Below are 26,968 nucleotides of genomic sequence, written 5' to 3'. Positions count from 1 at the left end.
GCCCCTGGGTTCAATCCCTAGTACAAAAGGAAGAAGAAAAAAAAGAATATACACAAAGTACTTTTTAGACTATAATAATATAGCTTCTTACACAACCATATAGTTGAATTTGTTGACATTTATTGCACATATGCCATGACTACAGAGCATAAATTAATGTTCTGAGCAGTAAGTAATTCATGTCGTATGTTTGAGCCTGCTCTCCCTACAAGGAGCATTTCCTATTTCTTTATATCGCATCCCATTCACCAGCACTAAGCACACAGTAGATGTCCAACAAAAATCCACTGGCTTCGCCCAGCTGATCTGGAAGGTGCATAATCATAAGCTGGGTGGAACAGAATGGGGAGCCAGGGGAGAGCCAGGTAGGTAACAACTTGACTTCTCTGCTCTCCCGCACTTGTAGAGGGGCAGAGGAAAAAGTCCTCGGCCAGCGGGAGGATACAAACCGGCCTTCACTTGCTCAGGAGCAGTGCCCTGTCACACCTCAAGGTGAGCCCATGGGGAAGCACAGCACGGCTTCTCTTCCATCTCCACGGCTACCCTGGGCTTCCGGAGACAGGCTGCATGTGGTTCCCGCGCCACCTAGCATGGGCCCTGCTCACTGGGTGCCAGTGAATTAAACTAAAATGAAGCTGACTTGGTTCTTGACGTCCAACATGCAGAGGAGATAACAGAAGTACCCTGTGAGTTATAATTCAAGTGAGAATGTGCTCGGTGCTCCAATGGGAGCACGGACAATGTGTGGACACATAAAAGGAAATGTGAGACAAAACTGGGAGGAAGGTGGGTCCCACGCAGGAGGCTGCAGTTGCTTCTGTGCGTGGTTCTGAAGGCCACTCTGCATTCCTCCACCCTCTCAAAGCAGCACCCATTTTTCCTCTGGGGACCAGAGCCAGACTGTGTTAAGAGAATCCCCAGGCTATAGGGTTGATTCATGGGAGGGCATGTGACCTGATCAGTATCAAGGACATATAATAAAACTTTGGGATTGTTGAGTCATGCTTCTTTTCCCTCAAAACCTGAACTGGGAGCTGAGGGATTTTGTTATTACTTGTCTGAGGACAAAGCCATCACAGATGAGCTGATAGACCAGGCTTGGGTCCTGGTCAACTTTCCAAATAAGGCTGAGCCTATAACTAGCATTACCTTGGAGCCAGTATATGCTATTTATTTATTTATTTATTTATTTATTTATTTATTTTACAGTATTAGGTATGAAACCCAGGGGCATTCTACCTCCAAGCTACGCCTCCAGCCCTATTTTTTATTCTTTATTTTGAAACAGGGTCTCACTGAGTTGCAAAGGGCCTCACTAAGTAGCTGAGGCTGTCTATAAACTGCAATTTTCCTATCTCTAGCCTTCCAATGCTGGGATTACAAGGGTGCACCATCATGCCTAGCTTCCCCCAGACCTATTTTATTTTTTTTTATTTTCATTTTTTTGTGGTACTGGGCGTGGAACCCAGGGGCTTTTCTACCTCTGGGCTACACTCCCAGACCTACTTTTATATTTTATTTGGAAACAGGGTCTCACCAAGTTGTTGAGAGCCTCACTCAGTAGCTAAGGCTGCCTTCGAACCTGTGCGATCCTCCTGTCTCAGCCTCCCAAGTGCTGGGATTACAAGCGTGTGCCACCACGCCCGGCGACCTATTTTATTTTTAAACAGGAAGGGTCTCACTAGGTTGATAAGAGTCTCACTACTTGTTGAGGCTATCCTCAAACCTGTGATACTCCTGTCTCAGCCTTTTAATAAAAAAGCTGTGCCACAATGCCCAGTTTATACCTTCTTGTGTGTGTGTGTGTGTGTGTGTGTGTGTGTGTGTGTGTGTGTGTGTGTGATATTGAGGATCCTGAGTATGGATCCCAGGGACATTATACCTCCCAGCTACACCCCCAGCCCTATTTTTAATTCTTTACTTTGGAACAGGGTCTCACTAAGTTGCAAAGGGCTTCACTAAGAAGCTGAGGCTATCTACAAACCACGATCCTCCTGTCTCAGCTTCCCCAATGCTGGGATTACAAGCGTGCTCCACCCCACCGGGCTACACCTTTGTTAATCCAGTCGAACTGGGCTTTCTGTCATGTGCAACTGAAGGAGGTAAGGTAAGGAGGTAACACCTGAGACCAAAGCAAGGTAAGCAGCTAAGAAAAAAGATACAGATTGAGCATGGTACCTATGAGGCAGGCTCAGTGCTACTCATTTTTCCTGACAAAACCCCAGAGGTAACTACTGAAAGAGAAACTGGGGAAACTGAGGTTTACAGAGGTCAAATGATCACAGACAGTGAATGGAGGGGCCAGGATCTGGACTCAGGTCATTGAGATACTGAAGCCTTAACCCTTCTATGCCTCCCTCTGTGTGCAAACAACGGGGCTCACAGCAGGTTTCTGGGGAGTAAGAGGGCATGGCTGAACCTGTGCTTTAGGAATACCGGTACAGAACTGTAGCCCCAGTACTTGGGAGGCTGAGACAGGAGAATTGCAGGTTTGTGACTAGCCTCAGCAACTTAGTGAGGCCCTCTGTAACTTAGTGAGACTCTGTTTCTAAATAAAAATAAAATAAAATAAAATAGGGCTAGGGTATAGCTCAGAGGTAGAATGCCCCTGGGTTCAGTTCCCACACCACAATGAAATAAAATAATCGCTGGTCTAACAGAGAATGCAGGGAAGGAAAGGAGGCTAGAAGCTGAGGACCATGATGAAGTAAGGAAATAAATGGCCAGCTGACAGATAAGATGGCGTGCCTAGAGCCAGGCATGGTGCCACACACCTGTAAACTCAGTACAGGGCAGGCTGAGACATCACAGGTTTGAAACCAACCTCAGCATGTTAGCAAGGCTCTCAGCAACTCAGCAAGACCCTGTTTCCAAACAAAAAACAAAAATCAATTTGGGGATTTGGGGATGTAGCTCAGAGGTAGAATGCCCCTGATTCAATCCCCAGCACACCACCACCACCACCACCACCAACAACAACAACAACAACACACACACACACACACACACACACACACACACAAGGGTCTGCCTAGGATACACACACACACACACACATACACACAAGGGTCTGCCTAGGATACACACACACATACACACACACACACACAAGGGTCTGCCTGGGATACACACACACACACACACACACACACACACACACACACACACAAGGGTCTGCCTAGGATTCTGGCAAGTGAAGAGGGGCTGATGCATAAGAATCTTCTAGACATGGTGGAGATTGGGGAAGGATTGGAAATGGGCCCAAGTGGGGTGAAAAGAGTTGGGAAGAGGAACCAAAGATGCCAAGATTTCAAGCTTGGAAGTCTGAAAGGATAATGTGGCACGGGTATACAAAATAGAGATTACAAAATAGTGATGTCAACTGGAGACTGGTTTAAGCGCAAACAGATAGTTTGGAAAACAGTGAAACCAAGGTTCTATTTAATATTGTAACAACAAAAGTTGCTCTCCTGACCCCATTTGTCCTTCTTGTTTCCCTATAAATCAAGTCTCCCCCAAAGAGTGTCTGGTGGGCACAGCAAGGCACACCTCTAAGTCCCAGCCACTCAGGAGGCTGCGGACAGGACAATTTCAAGTTTGAGGCCAACCTCAGCAACTTAGCGGGACCCTGTCTCAAAATAAAACATAAAGGGCTGAGAAATGTAGATCAGTGGTAGCCCCTGAGCTCAATCCTCAGTATTGGAAAAAAAAAAAGTCTATAAACATTGTTTTCATAAGTGGATACTTACTGCCTAATACTTGTGTCACTAGCTTGTAACATATAAATTGTTACTAATGGGACTCATTATTTAGAGAAGCTGGGTGCAGCCCTGTTTTAAGCGCCCAGTTCTCAGGCCTGGAGGACCCGCACCCCGAGTGCTACCTGGGTAGACCATCAACCTCCACGGTGACAGGTGCACCCCTCAGATGGCTACTTCGGAAGTTCCCTCGCATCAGCTTTAGGACAGTATTAGGGTCTTCACCTGTTTTCGTAGAAAATGACAGTGCAGGAGCGCCTTCTATTTCTTGGGAGAAACTATCATTAATTCTCAAGTTTGTGTGTGAAATTGAAATTTTACTGGGCATGGATGAACAATGGGTCCGGAAGCGGAAGAGGGCAAATCCCCCTGAAGACGTCTAGGGGTGGCTTCAGGGAGTGGAAAGAGGGCTGAGAGGAAAACTCAAACTGACAAAGAGCCAGAAACCCGGATCACCCCGCGGTCGCGGCCCAGCGGGCAGCAGCAAGGCCGAGGGGCCCGGGCCCCAGCCCCGCGCGGCGACCTCCGCTTCCTGGCCCCGCCCGGCGCAGGGGTGGAGCCGGGCTCGGCGCATGCGCCTGGAGCCCCGCGATGCACCGCCCTGCAGCGCCGCTGGAGCCCAGAAGAGGGCAGCCGCACCCTTCTCATGCCTTCGCTGGCGCCGCAAAGCCGCGGGAATTCACCTCCACTCTGAGGGCCTCCAGGCCTGCTTCCAGAAGGAGTCCTGGGGAGCTCTAGGCTAGAGGGGCTGCAAGGGCAAGATGCCCTCTGGCCCTACCCCGGAGGGATATGGCAAAAAGAGGCAGGAATGCGCTCCGGGTCCACTCTGTTCTCACCACGGCTCTAGTGCATAAAGTAGTCCTACACAAAATAGGCACTGAATAGATACCTATTGATAAAATAGGATAAAATGAATTAGTGAATACCTAAATTCATGGTCAGGAAACTCTAGGGACACCTTGAGTCTGCGTTGTAGGGAGAGATCCAGGACCAGCAGTCAAGAGGGGCAGTGGGCATGGGGCAGACCACTGCCCAGAGGTGGTCACAGTGTTAAGGCTCAGGCATTTCCCCAGCCCCTACATTCCACTGGCCCCTGCCTTAGAATACACAAAGGTAGGCTCAGAGCCCAGTGCCACCACACCATCTCATGGGCACAGAGCCCATGCCAGGCTCCAAGGGCCCATCCTCTGTCAAGAACAAGAATGTGTCCCAAAAAGTAGCCAGTCAGGTCCTGGCTGCCATGGGGACCACCTGACTGGCAGCTCCAGTAAGCTGCTGCTCTCTGGGGACTCACAGCTACGAGGAATTTCCTCATGGGCCAGTGGGGATTTCCAAACTGTCTCTGCTTTCTCAAGCTTCCAAAAGGCCCAAAGCCAAGGGCCAGCCTTGAAGTTGACGTCCCAAAACACTCCATGCCCCTACCCCAAATCTCTCTGAGACTTGGGTCACTTTCGAGTCTACTAAATACACCACATACACTGTACTCCCATCCCACCCCTTCTGGCAGACTTGTGAGAATGAGCATAATGAAGCATTGTTCTCTTTTTCATATAAATGACAACTCTTCTCTATTTCCTCAGGAAAGCAAAAGGAAACCCAGCTTAAGGGTCAACAGCACAGATTTAAATAAGGGATCCACAGGTCTTCTAGGTGCGAGAGCTGGCAGCCTACGGTGCTTCTTCTCAAAGTCAGAGAGGCTCCTTTAAAGGTGTCTCAGGTTGTCCCAGACACTGGACATTCATTCAGTAGGTATCTGAGGATCCATGCACTCGCCTCTGGAGTTCCCTATTGGGCCTGTTTCTAGAAACCTTTGAAGTAAAAACAAAGCACACAGCCAGTCCCCATGCAAGCAGGAAGCAGAAGCCCCTACCTTGCCTGCCATTCCTCAGCCCCCACACTCGGCCTGCCAAACCCACTGGGCATGTGAGCACCTGTGTGTTACCAAGATGGGCAGAGGAAGAGCTTGGCAAGGTGCGGAAGCACTGCCCCAGTTGTGGTGGCACACTGCCAGGGACCTGCTGGCCCCGGGGCATCAGGATTCCAGAGCTAGTGAGGCAAAGAAATTGCAGAGGGGACAAACCTTCCTTCCTGAGGAAGGGGAAATGCCACCAGCCCCACTGTGCCAGGGGACTCTGCGGCAGGAGAAACTTCAGGACCACCTCCTCCTCCCTAGCTCAGACAAGCCAGATCTGAGGCACAAAAGGACCAGGCAACAGAGTGTGGATCTGACCACTATCACTTGGAAGTGACTAAGTCTGAGAGGTTTTGCTTTTGGGGAGCTGTTTAGAGCCATCCTGCTCAATATGGTAACCACTAGTTATCTGGGTGGCTGCACTGAAGTTAAAACAGTGGGGTTACTTCTCACTGGCTTAAAAGCAAATACAATGTAAAATTCAGTTCCCTGGTCACAGGAGCCACGTCTCAAGTGGTCCATAGCCACGTGTATTTTGTGTAGCTCATGGCTACCAAGCTGGACAGCACAGGCTACAGAGCATCACTGTCTTGCAGTATGCTTTGCTGGACAGGTCTGGTCTAGCGGCCCCCCTCCAATGTAGCCTGGTCATTCCCCCCAAAGCCTCCTCAGGTTGTGCCCTGACCTCCTGCTGCTTTCTCCCACCTCTACTCCAGAGTCTGCTTAGGGTCCCATCCCCATGTGTGCTGTCTTATTCTCTCAGCCTCAGAAAGAAGTGGGGAGCCAGGCATGGTGGCATACACTTGTAATCCCAGCATTTGGGAGGCTAAGACAGAAGGATCACAGTTCACAGACAGCCTCAGCTACTTAGGCCCTTTGCAACTCAGTGAGACCCTCCCTGTTTCAAAATAAAGAATAAAAAATAGGGCTGGGGATGTTGCTTGGAGGTAGAATGCCCCTGGGTTCCATCCCCAGTACCACAAAAAAAAATAATAATAATAAAGAATAAAAAAAATAGGAGCCAGGCATGGTAGTGCATGCTTGTAATCCCAGCATTTGGGAAGCTGAGACTGGAGGATCGCTGTTTGCAGCCAGCCTCAGCTACTTAGTGAGGCCCTTTGCAACTTAGTGAGACCCTGTTTCAAAATAAAGAATAAAAAATAGGGCTGGGGGTGTCGCTCAAAGATAGAGTGTCCCTGGGTTCCATCCCTAGTACCACAAAAAAAAAAAAAAATAGGGCTGGGGTGTAGCTTGGAGGTAAACTGCCCCTCAGTACTTAAAAAAAGGAGAGGGGACTGCAAACACAATCAATTAACATCCAGCTTGAGAACAGAAGCCAGACGTCACTGGATTGAGAAGGCAAGGCTGACTGGAAGCCTGCCCCCATCCCAAGGCATCCCAGGCTTGGGAGAAAGCCCCTCAGTGCCACACAATTGCTCCTTGTTTCTGCAGTCTCAGGGGCATGCATCTGGAATGTAGTGGCCTGAGGGTTTCCCCAGCACCCGCTGCAGGACTCATCAGATGTCAGTGCTCCAGAGAAAAGGCCCAACAGAACCCTGAACTTTCAAGGGCAAATAAGGCCAATGAAACCTCGCCCAGGGCGAAATGCCAGGAATTCTGCCATGGGGCAGTGAGGGCCATAACAGGACACCTCCCTGTGTGACCAGCTGATGGACCAAATGAGAAAGAAGTGGAAAATGGACCCTAGGCACCTGTGACACACTAGAGAGGCTCAGACAAGCCAGGCCTGGATGCACAAAGAACCAGGCAGTAGAGCATAGATCCAACCATTCTACTACATCCTGTGTGTGTGTGTGTGTGTGTGTGTGTGTGTGTGTGTGTGTGTGTAGGGGGGCACTGAGGATTCAACTCAGGGCATTATATCTCCAAGCTACAGCCCCAGCTCTATTTTATTTATTTTGAACTGGGGTCTAAGTTGTGGAGGCTGGCCATAAACCTGTATCCTTCTGTCTTAGCCTCCCAAGTACTGGGATTACAAGTGTGTGTTAAAATGCCCAGCGGTCTGGAAGGTTTTGCTACAGTAGTTTAAATTCAAGGTGAGCTCATATGTGTGAAGGAAGAAGCCAAGGACAGACTGGAGAACTGGCAGGTCAGGGCTGTCTGTCTTTCTCTACAATATCTTGACTCTTGCTTGGCCTTAACCTAGGTGGGCTATCAGAAGCAAAACAAGTGTGAAGAAACAGAATAGGCTGTATAAAGACAAATAAGCAGAGCGAGTCTGTCCAACTGGAAGAGAAATTAATAGAAAGAAGCCTGGCATTCCAAAGGTATTGGCATCAGCCAAGAATTTAACTGAGGAGAGTCAAAAGCAGCACAATTTGAAAAACTAGCATTGAATGAGAGACCGGATTGGAAACTCAGGACAGAGCCATCCCCCTCTGAGGTGCGTCGTGGCCCTGAGTAAGCTTGGGCCTGTGTCCCTGTTCCACCGAAAGGCACTTTGGGCGGAAACACCAGCCTGAGGATGACAGTAAAGGACTTGCAGTTGAGCCGTTAGCAGGAACAGGGCCTGTGGCATTCCCGTGGAAAAAGGCCCATGTACCGCACCAAGTGCTCCCCAGGGTGTCAGACACAGATTAAAGGTCATGGTGACATGCACTGCTGAGCCCTTACAGCAGCACCCCTTATGCCACTTGCTACAATATGTTTCTCAAATGGAAAATTTGAGAATCATTTTTACATAGTTTTTATTAGAGTATACTGGTATACTTTTCTTAGAATTAGTTAATCTCTTACTGTGCCTAATTTTTAAATTAAACTTTATTATAATGGATAGGAAAACATGGTATACACAGGATTCAGCACTATCCATAGTTCTGGGCGTGTTGGAATAGATTCTTCATGGATGGGGAGGCTGCTATGTGCAAGAGTCACTGGTGTGTGCGTGTGTGTGTGCGTGTGTGTGTGCGTGTGTGTGTGTTGCTAGGGGTTGAACCCAGGGGCGATTTACCTCTGAGCTATACTCTACCCCTATTTTACTTTTTTATTTGGAAATAGGGTCTCCCTAAGTTGCTTTGAACCTGCTATTCTCCTGTTTCAGCTTCTCAAGTACTGGGATTACAGGCATGCACCAGCATGCCTGGCTAAGAGACATTATTTTGAGTGGTTTTATATGTATTGGTTCATTTAATCTTCAGAACAAACTTAGAAGGAAAGAACTATTATTCTCATTTTACAGATGAGAAAAATGAGGCCCCAGGGAAATTTAGCAACTTGCTTCAGGTCACCCAGTGAGTAACGGGCTAAATTTGAACCAGGCAGTCTAGCCGGAGTCCATGTACCACCTAACACATGACAATTTAGTCATGATACTCATACAACCTCACAAAACTCCTGTTTCTGGGCACTTCTGCCTGTACTTTCCTCCTGCTCCTCCTCTTCCTCCTCCTCCTCTTCCTCCTCCTCCTCCTCCTCCTCCTCCTCCTCCTCCTCCTCCTCCTCCTCCAAGCTAGAAGCAGTTCCTACAGCCCAAACCAGCCTTCCATCCAGCTCCCACTTGCCAAGCATCTGTTCCTACAGCAACAATAAGAACTGCCGACTGGGGATGAAGAGTATGGGTGGGAATAAGGGTGGGGAGGCCTTTTTAGGATGGCTCCCTCTTTTCAGAAGAGAGACCTGAAAAAGAGCAGTGGAAGAAAGACAAAGGCACTGGGTGGAAAACCCAGGGCCCTGATTAAAGCAGAAAAACTCAGCTTCCCCTCCCTGGAGACCAAGTCCTCTGGTTTGAAGCCAGCCTTCCCTTGGACAGAGACAGTGCGGGCTGGTTAGGACTGCAGAGAATGGCAGAAATACTTTGGAGGAGGTCTGGAGAAAAGGATACCCCGTCTAGATTCTGCAAAGTGTATGTGTATGGCCAGGTCATTCCCAAGTGGGTGTCACAGAGCCTAGTTCTTTGGTTATCTTCCTCACACTGAGGCCAAGTACTGATAGGTGGAGACGAGGAACAACACAGGAGCCCTGGGAGAGGAATGCAGACAGCCATCTGTGCACCCGTCCAGGGCAGTTCCTCCCACCAGGGAGGGTGACAGCCTTTGGGGTGGAGTGGTTGGGCTGGCACCTCTCACCTTCTTCCAACCTAGGCTTCATCCCTGTCTGTCCCCCTATACCTACCTATACAAGAAATTCTGTCATTGTCTAGAAATCCTGAGGCCAGAATCTCAGACTGCTGTGCCAGGGGGCCTGCCAGGCAAAGCCAAGGGCTGGATGTTTGCTGGTCACTGGATTCCAGGAAGACCGACCACAGCAGTCCCCAGGCCCTTAGGCTCAGGCCCCGTTTCCCTGCTGCCTCTATTGATGTTGATGCCTGTCCAAGCGCGTGGGACATGACCTCACCCAGCGCTCGTGTCCTCTAGGTAACCGAGGCACCTGTGCGGACGATGCGAGGCTGTGCCAGGCTCGGTGTGGGCCGGGTCCCTTGCTGCCTGGAGTGCCAGGCACACAGGCTGCCACAGCCTGGACAGCTCCGGAGAGGGCGAGGTGGGAGATGCCAGCCCAGCGAGGGAGGAAGAGCCTGCACAAGCAGATCCTTTCAGGCGCTTCTGCATCACCACGCTGGGATCTCCAGCTACTTCCCCCCATGTGATGGGGCTGGGCATTCAACCGGGTGTCACAGAGAATCGCGATGGCCTCGTGCTGCCTGACCGTGCTGTCACTGCTTGGCCTCTAGCCCATCCACCCAGGGCTGAGACCTAGCTCTTCATAGATGTCTTCAGTTCTGAAGAAAGGGCAGGCTCTCTAATCACAGGGGCAGCACCCTTGACCTTTCTCCTCCACAGACCAAGCCAAGCCCTAGTGTGATGTGGAGCGGGTGCTCCTCAGGACTTGCTGACATCCTCCCTGACTGAGCAAAGGCATTCATTCACTGGGGAGCTTACCCTCCTCCCCTCCTCGTAGTCAGCCTTCCCTGCCCCAGGGCCAGGGGCAGCCTCCCCGTCCTGCCCTGCTTGCCAAGGGCCTGGCAGTTAGAGGTGGGGAGGGAGTGAGTCAGCTCCTTACAGAAATGGAAGTAAGAGGGGGGAGTGAGCAGAAATGAGATCTGGAGCCAAAGGGCACAGGGGCCAGGAAAAGTCACTCAGAGAGGAACCAGGCCCTGGAGGTTGTGGGGCCACAGAGAAGGGGACAGAAACGGGCGACAAATTCAGCAGGACCATCTCCTGCTCTGGCCGGGTGGCCCAGTAGACCTGAGACCTGGGTCGGGCAGCCAGGCCCCGCCTGAGGATGGAATCCAAGGCGGCTCCCTTCCTGACTCAGGAATGGGCTGGAGGAAGTGCGCCTTGCGGAAGTGGCCAGCCTCTTCTCTCCTAAGAGTGAAGTCCTCATCTCCAAGGCCTCCAGCTGCCTCTCCTGAGCCCTGCAGCACCAGAAGCCCCAGTTCTCCTGACCCGCCCAAGAGGGAGAGGGATGTTTGTGTCTGTGTCCCAGAGGGGACCGGACAGATCCTAGCCCCCAAGAGCAGAGCGACCGTCATGGCCCCCCTGCCCCCATGCCCCTACCCATGTGGGAGCTGTTCTCAGGCTCCAGATGGAATCTGTTGCTCTGACTGGGAAAGATCCTTGCCATGAAAATTCCCAGCCTGCTGACATTCCTGCACGAAGGCAGTCTAGGAAAAGCAGCAGGAGGGAAGAGGAAGCCTTGAGCCCTGCAGGGCCACATTCCAACCCTCAGCGACCTGCAGCCAGAGAGACAGGCACAGGTCTCCAGATCCCCTTGACCCAACACTGTGTGGCCCCAAGGTAACCCCCAGTCCTCTCACTCAAACCCAGTGCCTTCCTGGGGACGCCTATGCCAGGCAAGAGGCAGGCTGTCCCTGGAACCCTCCTTCCCCAGGCCCTTGCTACTGGATGTCGATGGAACCAGCTCTCCTCCACTCCCATGAGATGCCAAGACCCCAGGCACACAACAGACAGTGGATGGAGGCAGGACCTGGTAACCACTACAGAGCAGTCTTCAGGGCCCATTAGAGGGAGGGTTCCAGGAACCAAAACTAAGCTAAACAGGGAAGACTAGAAAGGGAGGATGAAAACCTGCTCCTGCTTAGAGAATCATCTTTTCTTCAACAAACTATTCAGAGCTCTCATGGAGTATCTAGTATCAGAGAAAGAATCAGATAATTATAATCATTCAAAAATCTATTTGTGAGCTGGACGTGGTGTCACATGCTTGTAATCCCAGCACTTGGGAGGCTGAGACAGGAGGATCACGGTTCAAGGATAGCCACATCTACTTAGTGAAGCCCTCTGCAACTCAGTGAGACCCTGTTTCAAAATAAAGAATAAAAAATAGGCCTGGGGATGTCACTTGGAATGCCCCAGGATTCCATCCCCAGTACTGCCAAAAAAAAAAAAAATCTATTTGTGTATGTGTTACTAGAGATTAAACCCAGGGGCATTCTACCTCTGAGGTATACACCCAGCCCTGTTTTATTTTTACTTTGAAACAGGATTTCAAAAGTTGTGGACAGCCTTGCTAAGTTACTGAGTCTGGCTTTGAACCTGTGATCCTCCGTCTCAGCATCCCAAGTACTAAGATTACAAGCATGAAACCTCACACCTGGCTATCATTCAGAATCTTGAAGGATGCTATAAAGAAGGGTGCTACCAGGGCGGGACCTAATGTGGATCCAGGAAGAGGATCCGGGAAGGTTTCCCCGAGGAAGCGACATTCAAACTGTGACCACTGTGCATGTGTGTATGCAGGTGGCAAGGAAAGGGACCATCTCTCTACCCGCAGGAGCTCCAGGTAGAGGCTGGTCAGAACTCTGCACTGCACCACCTGCTAGAGCCTCTAAGGGCCTTGCCCTGTTTTCTCCCCATGACGCACACAGAACAACAATGCACATCCTCAAGGTCAGAGGTGACACTGGGGATCCTGCCGCCCCAAGGGCTGTGGAAATCAGTATGCCAATATGGGCCAAAAGGCAAGAGAAGCAACGTCCCTGCCTGCAGTATCTAGGCTCTGGCAAGGAAGTGCAAAAGGGACCACAATGTGTCCCTCCTCTAGTCCTGGGGGGCCACTCCCAAACCCACCAACACAGCTGCCTCTCCCTTCCTGAGGCTTCCCAAGGCCACCTTTTCCTTCATTTCCCAGTCCCCACCCAGACTGAATTCTGCCTACTGCCATTGGGCTCACTTCCCATGGTGACCCTCACCTGTCACAGCCTTCTGCGGAATATCGCTCACAGAGCAAGAGAAGCCGGTCATCCTGGCTCTGCCTTCCCTTCTGGAGAGAGACAAGGAGATGAAGAGGCTTGGGGTGATACTGACTTATTCGGCCATCACATACTGCCTTCCTCTACACTGATGGCCTGAGTTCAAACCCTGCCAGGTCAGTTCATAGCTGTGCAACCTTACACGACTTGGTTTTTTTTGGTTTTTTTTGTTTTGTTTTTTTGGGTGGTACTGGGGTTCCTGGAAGCCCTTCTACCTCTGGGCTACACTCCCAGACCTATTTTTACATTTTTTTATTTGGAAACAGGGTCTCATAAGCCAGCGCACGTGGCTGGCTTTGAACCTGCGCGATCCTCCGGTCTCCGCCTCCCAAGCGCGGGGATTACAAGCTTGCGCCACCACGCCCGGCTCACACGACTTGTTTAACTTTAACCTACGATCCAGTGATGGGTGAGCCAGTTCCCTCATCTGTGAAACAGAGATCATTATAATACCTACTTCAAAGGGTTGTTGGGGAAATTAAATGAGTTAGCATATGTGAAACTTCTCGAACAGTGCCTGGCTTACAGTGAACCTCACCATAGTCTCACCTTCCACTACTTTTCACATCTTTAAGTCACATCTGCTCAGTAGAATCTTGGGGTTTTTCTTGTTTTGTGGTGCTGAGGATAGAACCCAGGGCCGCATATGTGCTAGGCACACTTTCTGTCACTGAGCCACATCCCAGCCCTGTTTGGTAGAATCTCATCCAGGCCATGAAACACCACTCGGGAGCATGTTTGTGCTTCGTGTTGTACTGGGCACCACGGATGGAACCCTCTCTTCTTCCCTGGCCAGTCTGTGGAAGGCAAAAGCGCGGGGCAGTACACCATGCCCTGATTCTGAGGGACGTGTGCAGGGAGAGTAAGGGAGCCAGAGTGGTGACCCAGGTCTAAGGAAATAGTTTCCCAACCAAACTAGGACCAGCAACTGAAAAAAATAAGCTTTGCTGACACGGTCCCCTGTATTTAATAGAACAGAAGCTGCTGCCAAACACCAAGCAGGACTCTAGAGTTGGCTGCCCCCCTCAAAAGCTGAACAGCAGGGGGCAGGGGCGGCAAAACCACCATCCCTCCCCAGTGCCTGTCTGACACAGTCGGTGCCCACAGTGCCGCCAGACGCCTGGTGCACATCCGTACCCGCTGCCCACATCAACAATGGAGGTACCAGGCAGGCTGCCCAGGCTGCGGGGAGCCCCCACCTCGCCTGGGTCACAGGACCCCCCCCATGCTGCCTTCCACCAGGCTGCAGGGAGGACAGTGTAGCAGCTCAGGGCAGTGGGGTGGCGGGAACCCTGCTGGCAGAAGGAGCGCGTGCTTGTGGTTTCTGGGAAACGCTGTAGAGATCTGCAGCATTTTTAAAATATTTGTGTTCCCACCCGCCACACACTCCCCTTCACCCCACTCCCCAGCCACCCCCAGTCCGGGTGTTTGCCTATCTGGTATTTTCCAGAACCATTTCAATGTAAATAAGAGAGATTAGAAGGAAGCAAAGGGTTGGGTAGCTGGGGTATCAGGGAAGGCCTAAGGGGTTCTGGCCAGGGCAGGCTACCTTTCAGACCTGTCCCAGGGCCAGGGCTCCTACCGTGCCTGCAGAAACAAGCAGTGGCCAGGGCAGTACCCACACCCCACTCAGTGTGGCCTGGGCAGTGTGCCCACCACCCACAGGCGGGGTGGCCAGGACTCGGGCTGCTATTCATCTAGCATCCCACAGGGAAAAAGGGAAAAGGGTGCCCAAGGACAGAGAGGGGAGACCTGGCAGAACAGACATGAGCCAGCCTCCGGCTCCCCCTGTGGTGCCCATGTGCTCTACTAAACCAGATAGATGACCCCCAAATGCTCCCAAAGGCCTTCTGCCCACCACTTCCTGTCCCCTTGGCACCTGCCCATGTGCCCCTCATTAGTAGGAGGACTTCATCTGGGCTCCACACCGAGCCCCCGAGCCTGGGCCCTCATTGCGTGATTCTCCCATGCCAGAGGTGCCTGAAGCTTTGGCACAAAATGAAATAAAAATTTCCTGTTTCAAACAAAAACAAAACAGCCCTTCAAGGATCATTTGGAGTAAAATTAGGAACAGAAGCATTCTAGAACACTGAGGCCAGGCAGCACCCTGCCGCTCCTCCACCACCAGAAACTCCCAGGAAAGCTCAGTGCTCAGGGGCCAGGGCCAGTGCCAGCTGGGCAGACCTACAAGCAGTACAATTTCCAGGCTCTCCTTGGAACTCCTGACAGCACCCATGAACCCTGGGGACAAGGTTGATGTGGTTTGCACCCATTCCCACCGAGGGCTCTGGGGCTTCCACAACAGCCCTCCTCCCAGGCACAGCCAACCCTGATCGGCCAATCTCCTTCAGGGACACTGATGCCCAAGCCTGATGGGCTCCAGAAAGGTAGAAAAGGTTAGGGAACGCTAAGCAGCCCCTCTCCCTTCAGCTGTGTTGAAGGATAGAACTAAAAAGAAAGTTTGGACAAAAGCATTGGGAGCCCTTGAGAGAGAAGGGCAGGAGAACGCCAGCAGGCCACATTCCCTGGATGGCTTCACAGACCCGGCAGGGGAAGGGACCTGAGCTTCCTAACATTCACCACCTGCCAAGCTCTCACATATGTGAGCTCATCCACTACCCAAACACGTTCACCTTATTTAGAGACCCCCGAAGTATGGTACAGAGGTCTCCTGCTAACCTCCAAATCTGTCCTCAGATGCCTGCAGCGAGTTGGCTGAGTGTGCATCCTTCTCCAATTTGAACTTCTCAAACTCTGGGGGAAGAACATCCATTTTATAAAGATCAAGGGTCACACCCAGTAGAGAACCTCTCCTGATTGCTGCTCCTTCCCTTGAGCAGAACTGGCCCTTCCTCCTTGAGGCCCCCGCGTACCTGCACAGGCTTCGCGATGCAGCATGATGCCTGGTTGCCTGTCTTTAGTTAGGCTGATTCTTCCTCAAGGAAAGATTGTATTTTATTTATTTAATCCCCCAGTGCCTAGCCCTAAAGCAGACTTCATTATCTATTGATAATTGAGCGAATGAGGACATGGACGCCTCAAAAGGTTTTATAACTTTGGTAAAACCCAAACCAGGTCTTCCTAGCCCCAAAGTTCAAGTTCTCCTCACGATAACCTGCATGCTCCCAGACTCCTGAGGGTGGAGATGGTTTAGATGAACAAGGTAAGCCAGCTCTTAAGGAACCTGACAGTCCTAGAGCCTTCAACAGCAAACTCCAAGGTCCACAAGAAGCAACCATATCAGATTCTGGAAACTAGGTTTGGCTGCGAGAGAGGAGGAGTCTTCCTTTAAAACTCCCTGCCCCCTCCAATACATCTTCAAAAGTGGGGAGGTAGTGCTTTCTGAGGGTACCAATGTAGGCCAGCTCCTCACAGTGGTCAGGGCTTAGGCAGGTGGGCTTTTCTGGGTGGGAAAATCAGGGCCACTGAGGACATAAACAGAAAGGGCCAGCCACCTCTCCCGTGCTTTAGTGCCCAGCCAGCCTTTTGGATTCTAAAACAGGGTCTAATCTGGGCATGGTGGCACACATTTGTAATCCCAGTACTTGGGAGGCTGAGATAGGAGGATTGCAGGTTCAAAGCCAGCCTCAGCAATTTAGTGAGGCCCTCTGTAACTTAGTGAGATCTTGTTTTAAAAATAAATAATAAAAATAGGGCTGGGAGAGTAGCTTGGAGGTAGAATGCCCTGGGTTCAATCCCCAGTACCAGAAAAACAAAAAATAAAACAGGGTCTGGCTAAGTTACTACACACTAGCCTCAAACCTGCAATTCTCCTGTCTCAACCTCTTGAGTACTGAGATCCAGCTGACTTTAAAGGTCCTCCTCTTTACCGGTACCTCCCCTACCCTCACCAGACTCAGGAGACACTGGACCTTAGCAAACATGGAGTAGCTGACCCAACAGATGCCTCCAAAGGCCTTTCCTGTGAAGTCAAGGAAAGGAGGAGCTTCTTCCCCCAAGCTGGCAGACCACTGGACCCCTTGTCACCCTCTCCCCCACAAGAGTCCGTCACCAAGACTAAACGCTGGCTTCAGCTGATCAAGGCTGAGATTTCCATCAATCCCCACTGCTTCTACCCACCCTGAGGCCTCCATCCACTCTCCTAGGATTACTGCAAGGGCCCCTCCAACTGGTCTCCCCACGGTGACCCCAGCTAATTCCTCAAAAATCTTCCAGAAGCTGCCAGAGAGATTGTCTAAATGGTCTTCCTGTACTCCCCAGCAAGATGCCTTAATTGCCCCTGGGTTGAAGTTCACATTCCTGGGCAGAGCTCACTGGGGCCTGGGTGGCCTGGTCCAGATGCTCTCCCCCTCACTCTGTCCTCCAGCCCTGCTCCTCTCAACCTCCAGGCCTCAGCATGGTTCAGCAACCCCTTTGTCCTGCCTCCCATCACTCATCTCCTGTGCAGATGACAGCTTTTGCTGACCCTCCCCCCCCCAGCTATGTTCCCTGGTGTCCGGTACTCGATACGGTCACTGAATTGTTCCAAAACCCTGTCATTAAGCCGGATGTGGTGGCACATACTTATAATCCCAGCATTTGGGAGGTTGAGACAGGAGGATCATGGTTCGTGGACAGCCTCAGCTACTTAGGCCATTTGCAACTCAGTGAGACTCTGTTTCAAAATAAAGAATAAAAAATAGGGCTGGGGTGTAGCTTGGAGGTAGAATGCCCCTGGGTTCCATCCCCAGACCTGCAAAAAAAACCCAACAACAACAACAACAAAACACCCCATCATTGTCTCCCATTAGACTATGTGTTCCTCAGAGGTACAATTATATGCTCCTCACTACTGAACCTCAGAACAGAGTACACAGTAAGCACTCAATAATTGTTTAACAGGTGGTAGAAGGATGGATAGTAGAAGAAAGTGATGCTTCTCTCAGGGATGCTGAGTGAGTTGTCAGACCTCGTGTCTATCCTTCCACCCTGGCTCAACCCTGCTCCCCAGGGATGCATGAGGAAGGCGTAGGCCAAGCATTCTGCACAGTGTGAGAGAAAAACCCCAGGGGACCTCTCCCGGGGCCTTCAGAAAAGGACTGGAGAGGAGCCACAGGGCCCTGGCCCCCATCTGTGTGCAGGAGAGATCAGTCAGTGATGCCGCGCCCTCGGAGCTCCCAGGACACAGGCAACATGTGGACGCAGTTGATGTATGGCCCAACAGGCAAGGAGGCTGCCAGGGGCTGTCCCTGTGGGACTGCCATCATTGGGGTGCCTTGACCAGGAGCATGGAGGAGGCCGAGAAGACTCTTGACACAGAACTGAACTTAGAACCGATGCCAAGAAAAGTATCAGGAGTCAGAGTAGGAGGGAGAGGAGGAGATGGAGGGTGAGAGCCACAGGAGGGCTGCAGTCCTCCCCCTCGCCAGCTCCCAAGGTCTGTCCCAGGAAGCTAGAGATGCTGGGGCTCACTCCACTCCCCTCTGCTTATGCCCCCCACTAGCCAGGTGGGAACAGGTACAGGGATTCTCTCAGTCCTATGTACCCTGTTGTGCTGCCTGATCACTCCAGGAAGACACATGGGGATGAGTTTGTCTATTATGTCCCCTGGCAGATCCACCAATCTTAGGTTTGGGGAAGAAATCCTCCGGGTGCCAGCTGGGCTTGCCCCATGGGAACGAGAACAAGCAGGTAGTTCAGGGATGCCAGCTGTAACGTGGATTCCGTTGACAGTTCCAAAGCTATACCATTCATTTCCCCGGGGATGGGATGGCAGCAGCTAGCTGAGAAGGGGAAATGGCTGGGAAATGTGAGATGCCAGGACCATCCCTGTGCTATAAAGAGAGAACCCAACGGCATCTGGGATGCCAAGATGAGGGCCCCACAGGGGCCTCGCTGTGGTTCGGCAGAGAGCTGGCAACAATACCCTACGGGACTCATGCCTTAAGAAGAAAATTCCATCTGTTAAAAGCAACATTAGCCTGGGAGAATATAGACAGACATGATGACATATTTTGACCTTTAGTACTAAAATAAGAACCCCTCCCGTTTTCTTCCCCCTCTAAGTCATGATTCCCCAGCTTCAGGCTAGCTTATTGGCTAACATATAGTTGGTGCTCCATGTATATTTCTGGAATCAATGAGACCATTTCTTCCTAGATCCCACACAGGCTTCCTCCTACTCACTACCCCGCCCCAACTGCAAAGCTGCCCAGCTAGCCCCAGGGTAAAGGAAGGCCTGAAACCAAGTCCAGTGCATCATGCCAGAGCCCGACCCTGCCACTCCCAGTCCCCTTCAGCCCCAATGTGCTGCCAGGTTGAGCAGCCGTCCTGCGCATGCACTTCCTGCCCCCGGGAGAGAGCCTGGAGCAGGATTCTGCCTGCCTCCTTAGCACTTCCTCCCCCTTCTGACTCTGACACATCTGTATGGTCACTTGGTGCTGAAAAGTCCCAGCCAGCTGTGCACTGGACAGTGCTGAAACCTATGACTGGGAGGAGCGGGTGGCCCGAAATCAACTTGCCCTTCATGTGAGTCTCCAGGCAAGACAGACATTCCAAATTACATCACACTCCCCCACCAAAGGACCCCAGGGATTAAGGTCTTGGTCCCCATAGAGACCTGCCCATAGCTCTGATCTAAATCTCTTCTGCTCCTGTGCCTTACACTGGTTTTCTGTGGGCAGCATCACAGCTCGAGGGGGCTCAGAGATACAGGACACACCACCTGTGTACGTTTGATTTCTGTTCATTTCCCAGAGCCATGTTTTTTCTTCTTCCAGGAGAGTAATAAAGATTCTCGGAGCCCAAATGATCTTTATAAATCATACCAAATCACTCCCCTGCTTCAAACCTTCAATAGTCCAATGTCACCAGGATAAAATCTAAACAACCATGATTTACAAGGACCTCCATGACCTGACCCCTGCTAAGACCTCGATGGTATTCAACACCTCACTCACTCAGGGGCGGCAGAGACCCTGGAGGAGGCCCTCTCCTTCAGAGCCATAAGCACAGCAGCTGCACATCCCAGATGTTCCATAACAGCCCTGAATTGGAATCATTTGTCATTTTTTCCACCCCCGAAATCTAAATAAACATGGAAATCCTATATTTTAGCGTCCACATTATCTCTTATTTAGAAGTAGCACATGTTAGCCTATAGGCCCTAACCAAGGACACAGGAAATATGATTCCCAAACCCCTAACCCATCCTTGTAAAATGAAGCCAACTACTTTCATGGCCATTACCAACCATCATCAGAGGACTCCAGGGATGTGGCTAAAGTTCAGGCAGAACCTGGTCTCTCCCACACCTTGAGAAAGGCATTGCTGAATTCAATCGAGTCAATCAATCAAGTCAGGAAATTTGAATCCAATCAATTCTAATTGAAGGAAAACCTCATACCACGAGGCCTGGCTGAACTGCTGAGAACTCTACCACGGTGAACCTTTGGGACTTGTCCTCAGCTCCTGGGAAACGTAGAGACTGAGATGTGACTCCTTTAATGAACATCTGTTATAGGCTACCTTCTGAGGTTGCACCTCCCTACAGGTCCTGAGAGAGGCATGGCTTCCCCTTCCTTGCTGGCTAGGCTTTAACCTCGGCTCTTGGGTACTCGCAGTCACCCACCTAAGTACAACTGCAGAAAGCGCCCACATTCCTGATCCCCACTCACCCCCATACCCACGGAGGCACTCACATCGGCTGGCTCCCTGCGGTGCCCATCACTGCTACGCAGCCAGCTCCTGCTCAGCTCGCAGAGCTCCGGGATGGGCTGCACCTTGAGCCGCACACTGTCCCCGGATTGCCGGATCATCTCCACAATCTCATCCCTGGATTTGCTCTCCACGTTGTGCCCATTAATCTCCACTAGTCGGTCTCCTGGCACCAGCCCCAGGGCCAGGTCCTTAGTGCCTGCGCCTGGCTCGGCAAAGTGAACCACTCTTCGATAGGCCTGGCCCTCGGGGCCCCGGTCCAGCATGGTGGTGCGGCGCAGGGAGAAGCCAAAGTCTCCAGTGGGCCGTCGCTGCAGCTCCAGCTCCCTGGGCGCAGGGGGCGGCGGGGGCACCAAGGGAGGAAGGCGTAGGTCAGCTTGGAACCTTTTAGACACCAGCTCGGGGACTCGAGACCGGGGCCCCAGCCGAGGGACCCCTGGGCCAGGATATTGCACCAGCTGACCCTCCAGAGTCCTCACCTCCACCTGGGGCGATGGCGCTGCAGAGTGCTCGGAGGGAGTCGAGGTTTCTGAGGCACTCTCATCTCGGCTGCGCTGGGAGAAGGAGAAGCGCTTGACGATCATCTGGGAGTTCTGCTTGGCCAGCGAACCGAACTTGGCTGCTCGCTGCAGCACGGAGCCCCTGAAGCTGCCTTCCTCGCCCTTGAGGTCATCGCTGGAGCTGGCTGTGCTGAGGTGGCCCGAGTCCAGGATGACGCTGCCCCGGTTGCTGTCAGAGTCAATGTCAGTCAGGTGCAGGTCGGAGCCACTGGCCACCTTGATGGGGATGGGGTTGGAGATTTCCAGGCGCATCTTGGATTCACGCTTGGAGGACCGGTTCAGATTGAAGAAGCCACGGCGCATGCTTATCTCCTCCAGGCTCCGCAGCTCCGCGGCCGACATCCTCTCCTTCTTCTCCTTTTTCTCCTTCTTCTCCTTCCGCCCGCCATCTTTGTCCTTATCTTTCTTCATTAAATTAAACATGATGGGATGCTGTTTTTAAGGGTGACACCCCCAGAAGATTGAATGCTGAGCACAGGGCCTTTGGACCCACCTTGCTGCTGTAAACAGACACAGAGAAAAAGATTATTCCAGCAGAGCCTCTTCCTGCATCTCTAGTCCAGACATAACCAACCATCTCCCACTGAGTACTAGTTACATAGCAGGTCCTCTGCTTTATACAGTATTAGCTCAGTCAGCTGAATCCTTTCTTTGTTTGTTTAAAGGTACTGGGGATTGAGCCCAGAAGCATTCTGTCTCTGAGCTATACCCCCAAGCCCTAATTTTTTAATTTATTTATTTTTGGGGGGGTGGTACTGGAGATTGAACCCTAGGGCATTCTACCTCAGAGCTACACCCCCAACCCTAGTTTTTAATTCTTTATTTTGAAACAGGGTCTCACTATATTGTAGAGGGCCTAAGTAGCTGAGGCTGGCCACCAACCTGCAATCCTCCAGTCTTACCCTTCCAAGCACTGGGATCATAAGCATGCACCACAACACCTGGCTTTTTTTTTTTTTTCTTCCCAAATAGGGTCTCACTAAATTGGGGAAGGCCTGATACAACTTAGAGGCTTACTGAGTTTGCTGAGGCTGGTTGCAAACCTGTGTCCTCTTGTCTCTGCCTCCCAAGTACTGGGATTAGAGGCATGCACCACCACACCTGGCTAATTGAATCCTTTAGACCAAAGTTTAGGTATGCCTGGGGAGACCTGATCTGCTGGCAAAAGCAAGTGGGTATCAAGCCAACCTGGCTTGATAAAAGATTTAAAGATTAAAACACAAAAGGAAAGGAAAAGAGACTGTGAACCATCACCTCTCCTCAGCCACGTCCACTGAAGCAACAGACACCACATGTCCCTGGGCTCCTTCCTAAGCCCACTGTCCCCACAGGAGCAGCCCGAGGCACTGCCTCACAGAAGACCTCAGAGGACCCAACACTTAGGTAATGACTCTTCTTGCTGGGCCCGGCACCAGGCATTTCACACATGCTATACCATTCGACCCACAAGGTGTTCCTGCAAGGTATATACCATTATCTCCACTTTACTAATGAGAAAATGGAGTTTGAGCATGGTGACCCACCCGCACCTGTAATCTTAATACTGAGGAAGGAGGCTGAAACAGGAGGATCAAAAGTTCAAGACCAGCCTCATCAACTGAGCAAAACTCTCAGCAATGTAGCAAGCTCCTGTTTTAAAACAAAAAGTAGAAAAGGGGCTGGAAGTATAGCTCAGAGGTAAAATGTCTCTAGGTTCCATCCCTGGCACCACAAAAAATAAATAAATAAAAGAATTGGAGCTTGGAAAGTTAAGGGAGCCAGGAGTGGTGGTATACACCTGCAATCTCAGTAGCTGGGAGGCTGAGACAGAAGGATCACAGGTTCAAAGGCAGTCTCAGAAAGTAGTGAAATTCTCATCAACCTAGGGAGATACTGTTTCAAATTAAAAAAAAACAAACAAACAAAAAAAAACCTTGGGCTGAAGGTATAGCTCAAAGATAAAAATACCCCTGGGTTCCATCCCTAGTACCACACACAAAAAGAAGTTAAGGATATGCTGAGTGTCACCTAATAAGTGGCCATGCTGAATCTCAGTGGCAAATACTGTGTCCGTTCTAGGTCCTGGCTGCCCCAAGTGAGGCAGGAGGGAAAGAAGGGGAAGTTTCAGACTGAACAGAGGACAGACAGCTTCGAGGTGGGGGTGGGGTGGGATCTTCTGGATAAACAGGATCCTGAAAAACTCACATCCTTTTCCCCAGACCAACACCTAAATATAGCCTCAGGAAGAAAGCTGTGACAGGCTGAGAGAAAGCCCCAGCTCTAGATGTGTGCACCTATGGCGCCAACCTACTCCCACTCCTGCATACCCTATGGGGACAGGACTCAGAAAAACCTGGTGGGGATGGAGCTGAGAGAGCCCTTTTTGTTCTAACCAGCAGGGAACAAGAAGTAGAGTAGGCCATACCATCTAATTAAAAATTAACTGTAATTTTTTTCTCGCTCCATGAAAACCTCCCCCTCCGCGTTCCAGACAGGGGATCTATAAGTTTACCCCTTCTGGCAATGGCTTCTTGCCAGGCCCTGGACAGGCATTTCCTCCCTGTGTTCCCCACCCCCACAACCAAGCCAGGCTCGCCAGCATCCCCATTCCACTGACAGGGATCCCCCCAATAATGCCCAGGAAGGCATCAAGGCCAGGAACTCCCAAGGGCCCCAGTGCACTGGTTAATTGTTTCCCCTCTGCAAGGCACCCTGCTCCATATGGTCCCTGGCAGACCAACACATCTTTCTAGAGCAGTGTTGCCCACAAGAACTATAATTCAATATATGTAATTCTTAATTTTCTACTAACTATATTAAAAAGATAAAAAGTGTTGGGCATGGTGGTGCACACCTGTAATTCCAGCTACTTGGGAGGCTCTGAGGCAGAAGGATCAAGAGTTCGAGGCCAGCCTGGGTAACATAGCAAGACTGCAAGACTCCATTTCAAAACACAATAAAATTAACTTTAATAATATATTTAATGTAATCTATCCAAAATACTATCTCAAGATGTAATCTACATTAATACCATTGGGATATTTTACATTCTATTTTCCATATTAGGTCTTCAAAATGCACTGTGCATTTTCACTTAGAACATGTTGCAATTCAAACTAACTTCATGGGGCTAGAGGCTCCCACACTAGGCAGAGCAATTCTAAGGCAAATTTTAGTTGTAAAGCATGTCGAAAGAGGTAGGAAATCTGGCCAGGTCACCTGCTCCTGTGGAACCCTGTTCCCTCTCTGACCTCAGTTTCTACTTGGTAAAACAAAGTTCCCTCTGAACTTACCAATTCTAAATGGTCTTTGAACAGTAGCTGGGAGTTGGAAAATAGGAAATCTAAAGTCCAAACGGCACATAGCCAGGGACAGTACTGGCCAGCCGGGACTGGACTGCGCTGGAGTGGGGGAGTGCCTGATGAGGAACATCCTCTCTTTTATGCCCTACTCTCACCAGGGAGTCTCTCTTCTGATTGTTGGTGGGAATGTGGTACAGACATCATATACCACAGTGTGGGATTGTCAGCTAGTCACTACCCATGCTCTCTTAAGGGACGGGTTTAGAAGATGGCTCCAGAAATATCTGTGGACAGAAATAAAGGGAGGGGAGCCAGGAGTGGTGGTGCATGCTTGTAATCTCAGTATTTGGGAGGCTGGGACGGGAGGATCGCAGGTTCACAGCCAGCCTCAGCTACTTAGGCCCTTAGCAACTTAGTGAAACCCTTTTTCTAAATAAAGAATAAAGAATAGGGCTGGGAATGTAGCTCAGAGGTAGAATGCCTTCTGGGTTCTGTCCCCAGTGCCACAAAAATAGATAAATAAATAAATAAATAGGAAAAAACTTTTGTGGATTTAGAAGAGACAAATAATAGTATCGACCACAAAAAAATCCACCTGCCTATAGTGCTGTCCCACAAAGACACTCAATTCTCATTCTGCCATCCTTACCTGGAGGTTAAATAGCTGAAAAAAAAATTTTTTTTTTTTTTTTTTTGGTGGTACTGAGGTTCCTGGAAACCCTTCTACCTCCAGGCTATACTCCCAGACCTATTTTATATTTTATTTGGAAACAGGGTCTCTTAAGCCAAGTGAGGCTGGCTTCAAATCTGTGCAATCCTCCTGTCTCCGCCTCCCAAGTGTGGGGATTACAAGCGTGCGCCACCACCCCCGGCAATAGCTGAAAAATTTTAATGGAAAAAAGTCCCCAGAATTCTAGAATCTTTGAGCTAGAAATGTCCCTCAGGCCGGGCGTGGTGGCGCACGCTTGTAATCCCCGCAGTCAGGAGGCTGAAACAGGAGGATCCCACAGATATGAAGCCAGCCTCAGCTACCTAGTGAGGCTCTCAGCAACTTAGTGAGACCCTGTTTCCAAATAAAATAGAAAATAGGTTTTGGAGTATAGCCCGGAGGTAGAAAGCCTCTGGATTCCACCCCCAGTACCACAAAAAAAAAAAAAAAAAAAAAAAGTCCCTCAGAAGTAATTTCACGCACATCCCTGTGTCAGCTGAGCTTGCCCCTCACTATTACTGCAGCAGGAGAAGCAGCAGTCTCAGCCCTAAAAAGGGGACAGTGTTAGCTGGAAATTTCAGGAGATCTGATATCTAGGTCCGGATCTGTCAACACATCGCAGGAAGACCTTGGGCCTGTCATTTTGCTCAAGGTTGGACTAGATCATCTAGGCCTCTTCCGGCTTGAAAATTCCAACTACTCAATTTCTTGTGGATACAGGTTAGTTATTAACTTGCTGCCAAAGACATCCTTCTCATCCCAACTCTGGGGCCTGCAGAGACTGAGTCCTGAGCCCTTCCCCACCACTCCCACCCTGCCACCATTATTTGTGTAGCTTACAAGGTACTCCCTTCCCACTGCCGTCCTCATACCGCCAGGCCTGGCTGTGGACTGGTTCTCCCCTAAGCCACAGGTCTGGAGCAACCTGGCTGTCTGCAGCCTCTCCTCTGAAACAAGATCCACAATGTAGCTGCAGCTGCTGCTGCTCCTCAGGCCTCAGTTCTTTAGCAAGCTGGGCTCCACCACCTTCCTGACTTGCCAACATCTCCTGTCTTCAGGTCCAAAGCCTCCCACAGCTCTGAAACCACCACCTCCACAATCCCCATTCCAGGATGCAGTTTTTATCCACCTCCTCTTTGCGTGTGTGTGTGTGTGTGTGTGTGTGTGCGCATGCACATGTGTTCTGGGGATTGAATCCAGGGGCATTCTACCTCTGAGTTATATATATCCAACCCTTTATATTTTATTTTATGTACGCATATATTTTGAGGTACCGGAGATTGAACCCAGAGGCATTCTACATCTGAGCTACACCTCCTCGAACCATGATCCTGTCTCAGCCTCCCAAGTGCTGGGATTACAAGCGTGCACCACCATGCCCGGCTCACCCCAGCCCTTTTTTATTTTTGGTTTTGAAGCAGGCTCTCGCTAGGTTGCTGCTAATGTCTCACTACATTGCTAGGGAGGTTCTCAAACTATCCTATTATAGTTCTCAAACTATTGCTATCCTCCCGTCTCAGCCTTCCGAGCAGCCGGGACAGCAGGCATGCACCACCGCCCACCAATCCAGCTTTATCTTTCCTTTTCTTTTCTTTTTTTCATCAGATTTTGCTAAGTTGCTGAAAGTCTTACAAGGTTTTTGAGGCTGGTCAAACCTGTAATCCTCCTGTCTCAGCCTCCCAATTACTGGGATTACAGGCATGCACCACCGTGCCTGGATTCCTTCTTGTCTTACCCTCTCCCTTCACTCTAGTGAAGGTAACTTTACTACCAAAAGCCTTTTCTAACTTTAAGTAGAGGAAAGGTATATGTAAATGAGGAGATGTACCTAAATTATCTTGACTCTCCTCTTTCCAAAACCAAA

At 50.5% G+C, this 26,968-nt stretch overlaps 1 protein-coding gene across 6 annotated transcripts in view; it reads right to left on the bottom strand.

Annotated features, from left to right (window-relative positions):
- MYO18A (myosin XVIIIA) overlaps positions 1-21,537 on the bottom strand; it is a gene marked incomplete at both ends in the record, with an annotated part of 94,560 nt that extends 73,023 nt beyond the window's left edge. For all 6 annotated transcript variants that reach the window (XM_080712683.1, XM_080712682.1, XM_080712685.1 and 3 more), the window contains one exon: positions 20,539-21,537. In XM_080712683.1, the coding sequence (XP_080568809.1) occupies positions 20,539-21,537 (999 nt within the window). The remainder of the gene's footprint in view (positions 1-20,538) is intronic.
- Positions 21,538-26,968: the final 5,431 nt, after the last annotated feature.

This window comes from Muscardinus avellanarius (assembly GCF_963383645.1).
Source record: "Muscardinus avellanarius genome assembly, chromosome: 16".
NCBI classification, from domain to species: domain Eukaryota; kingdom Metazoa; phylum Chordata; class Mammalia; order Rodentia; family Gliridae; genus Muscardinus; species Muscardinus avellanarius.
This window is presented reverse-complemented; position numbering and strand designations above follow the sequence as displayed.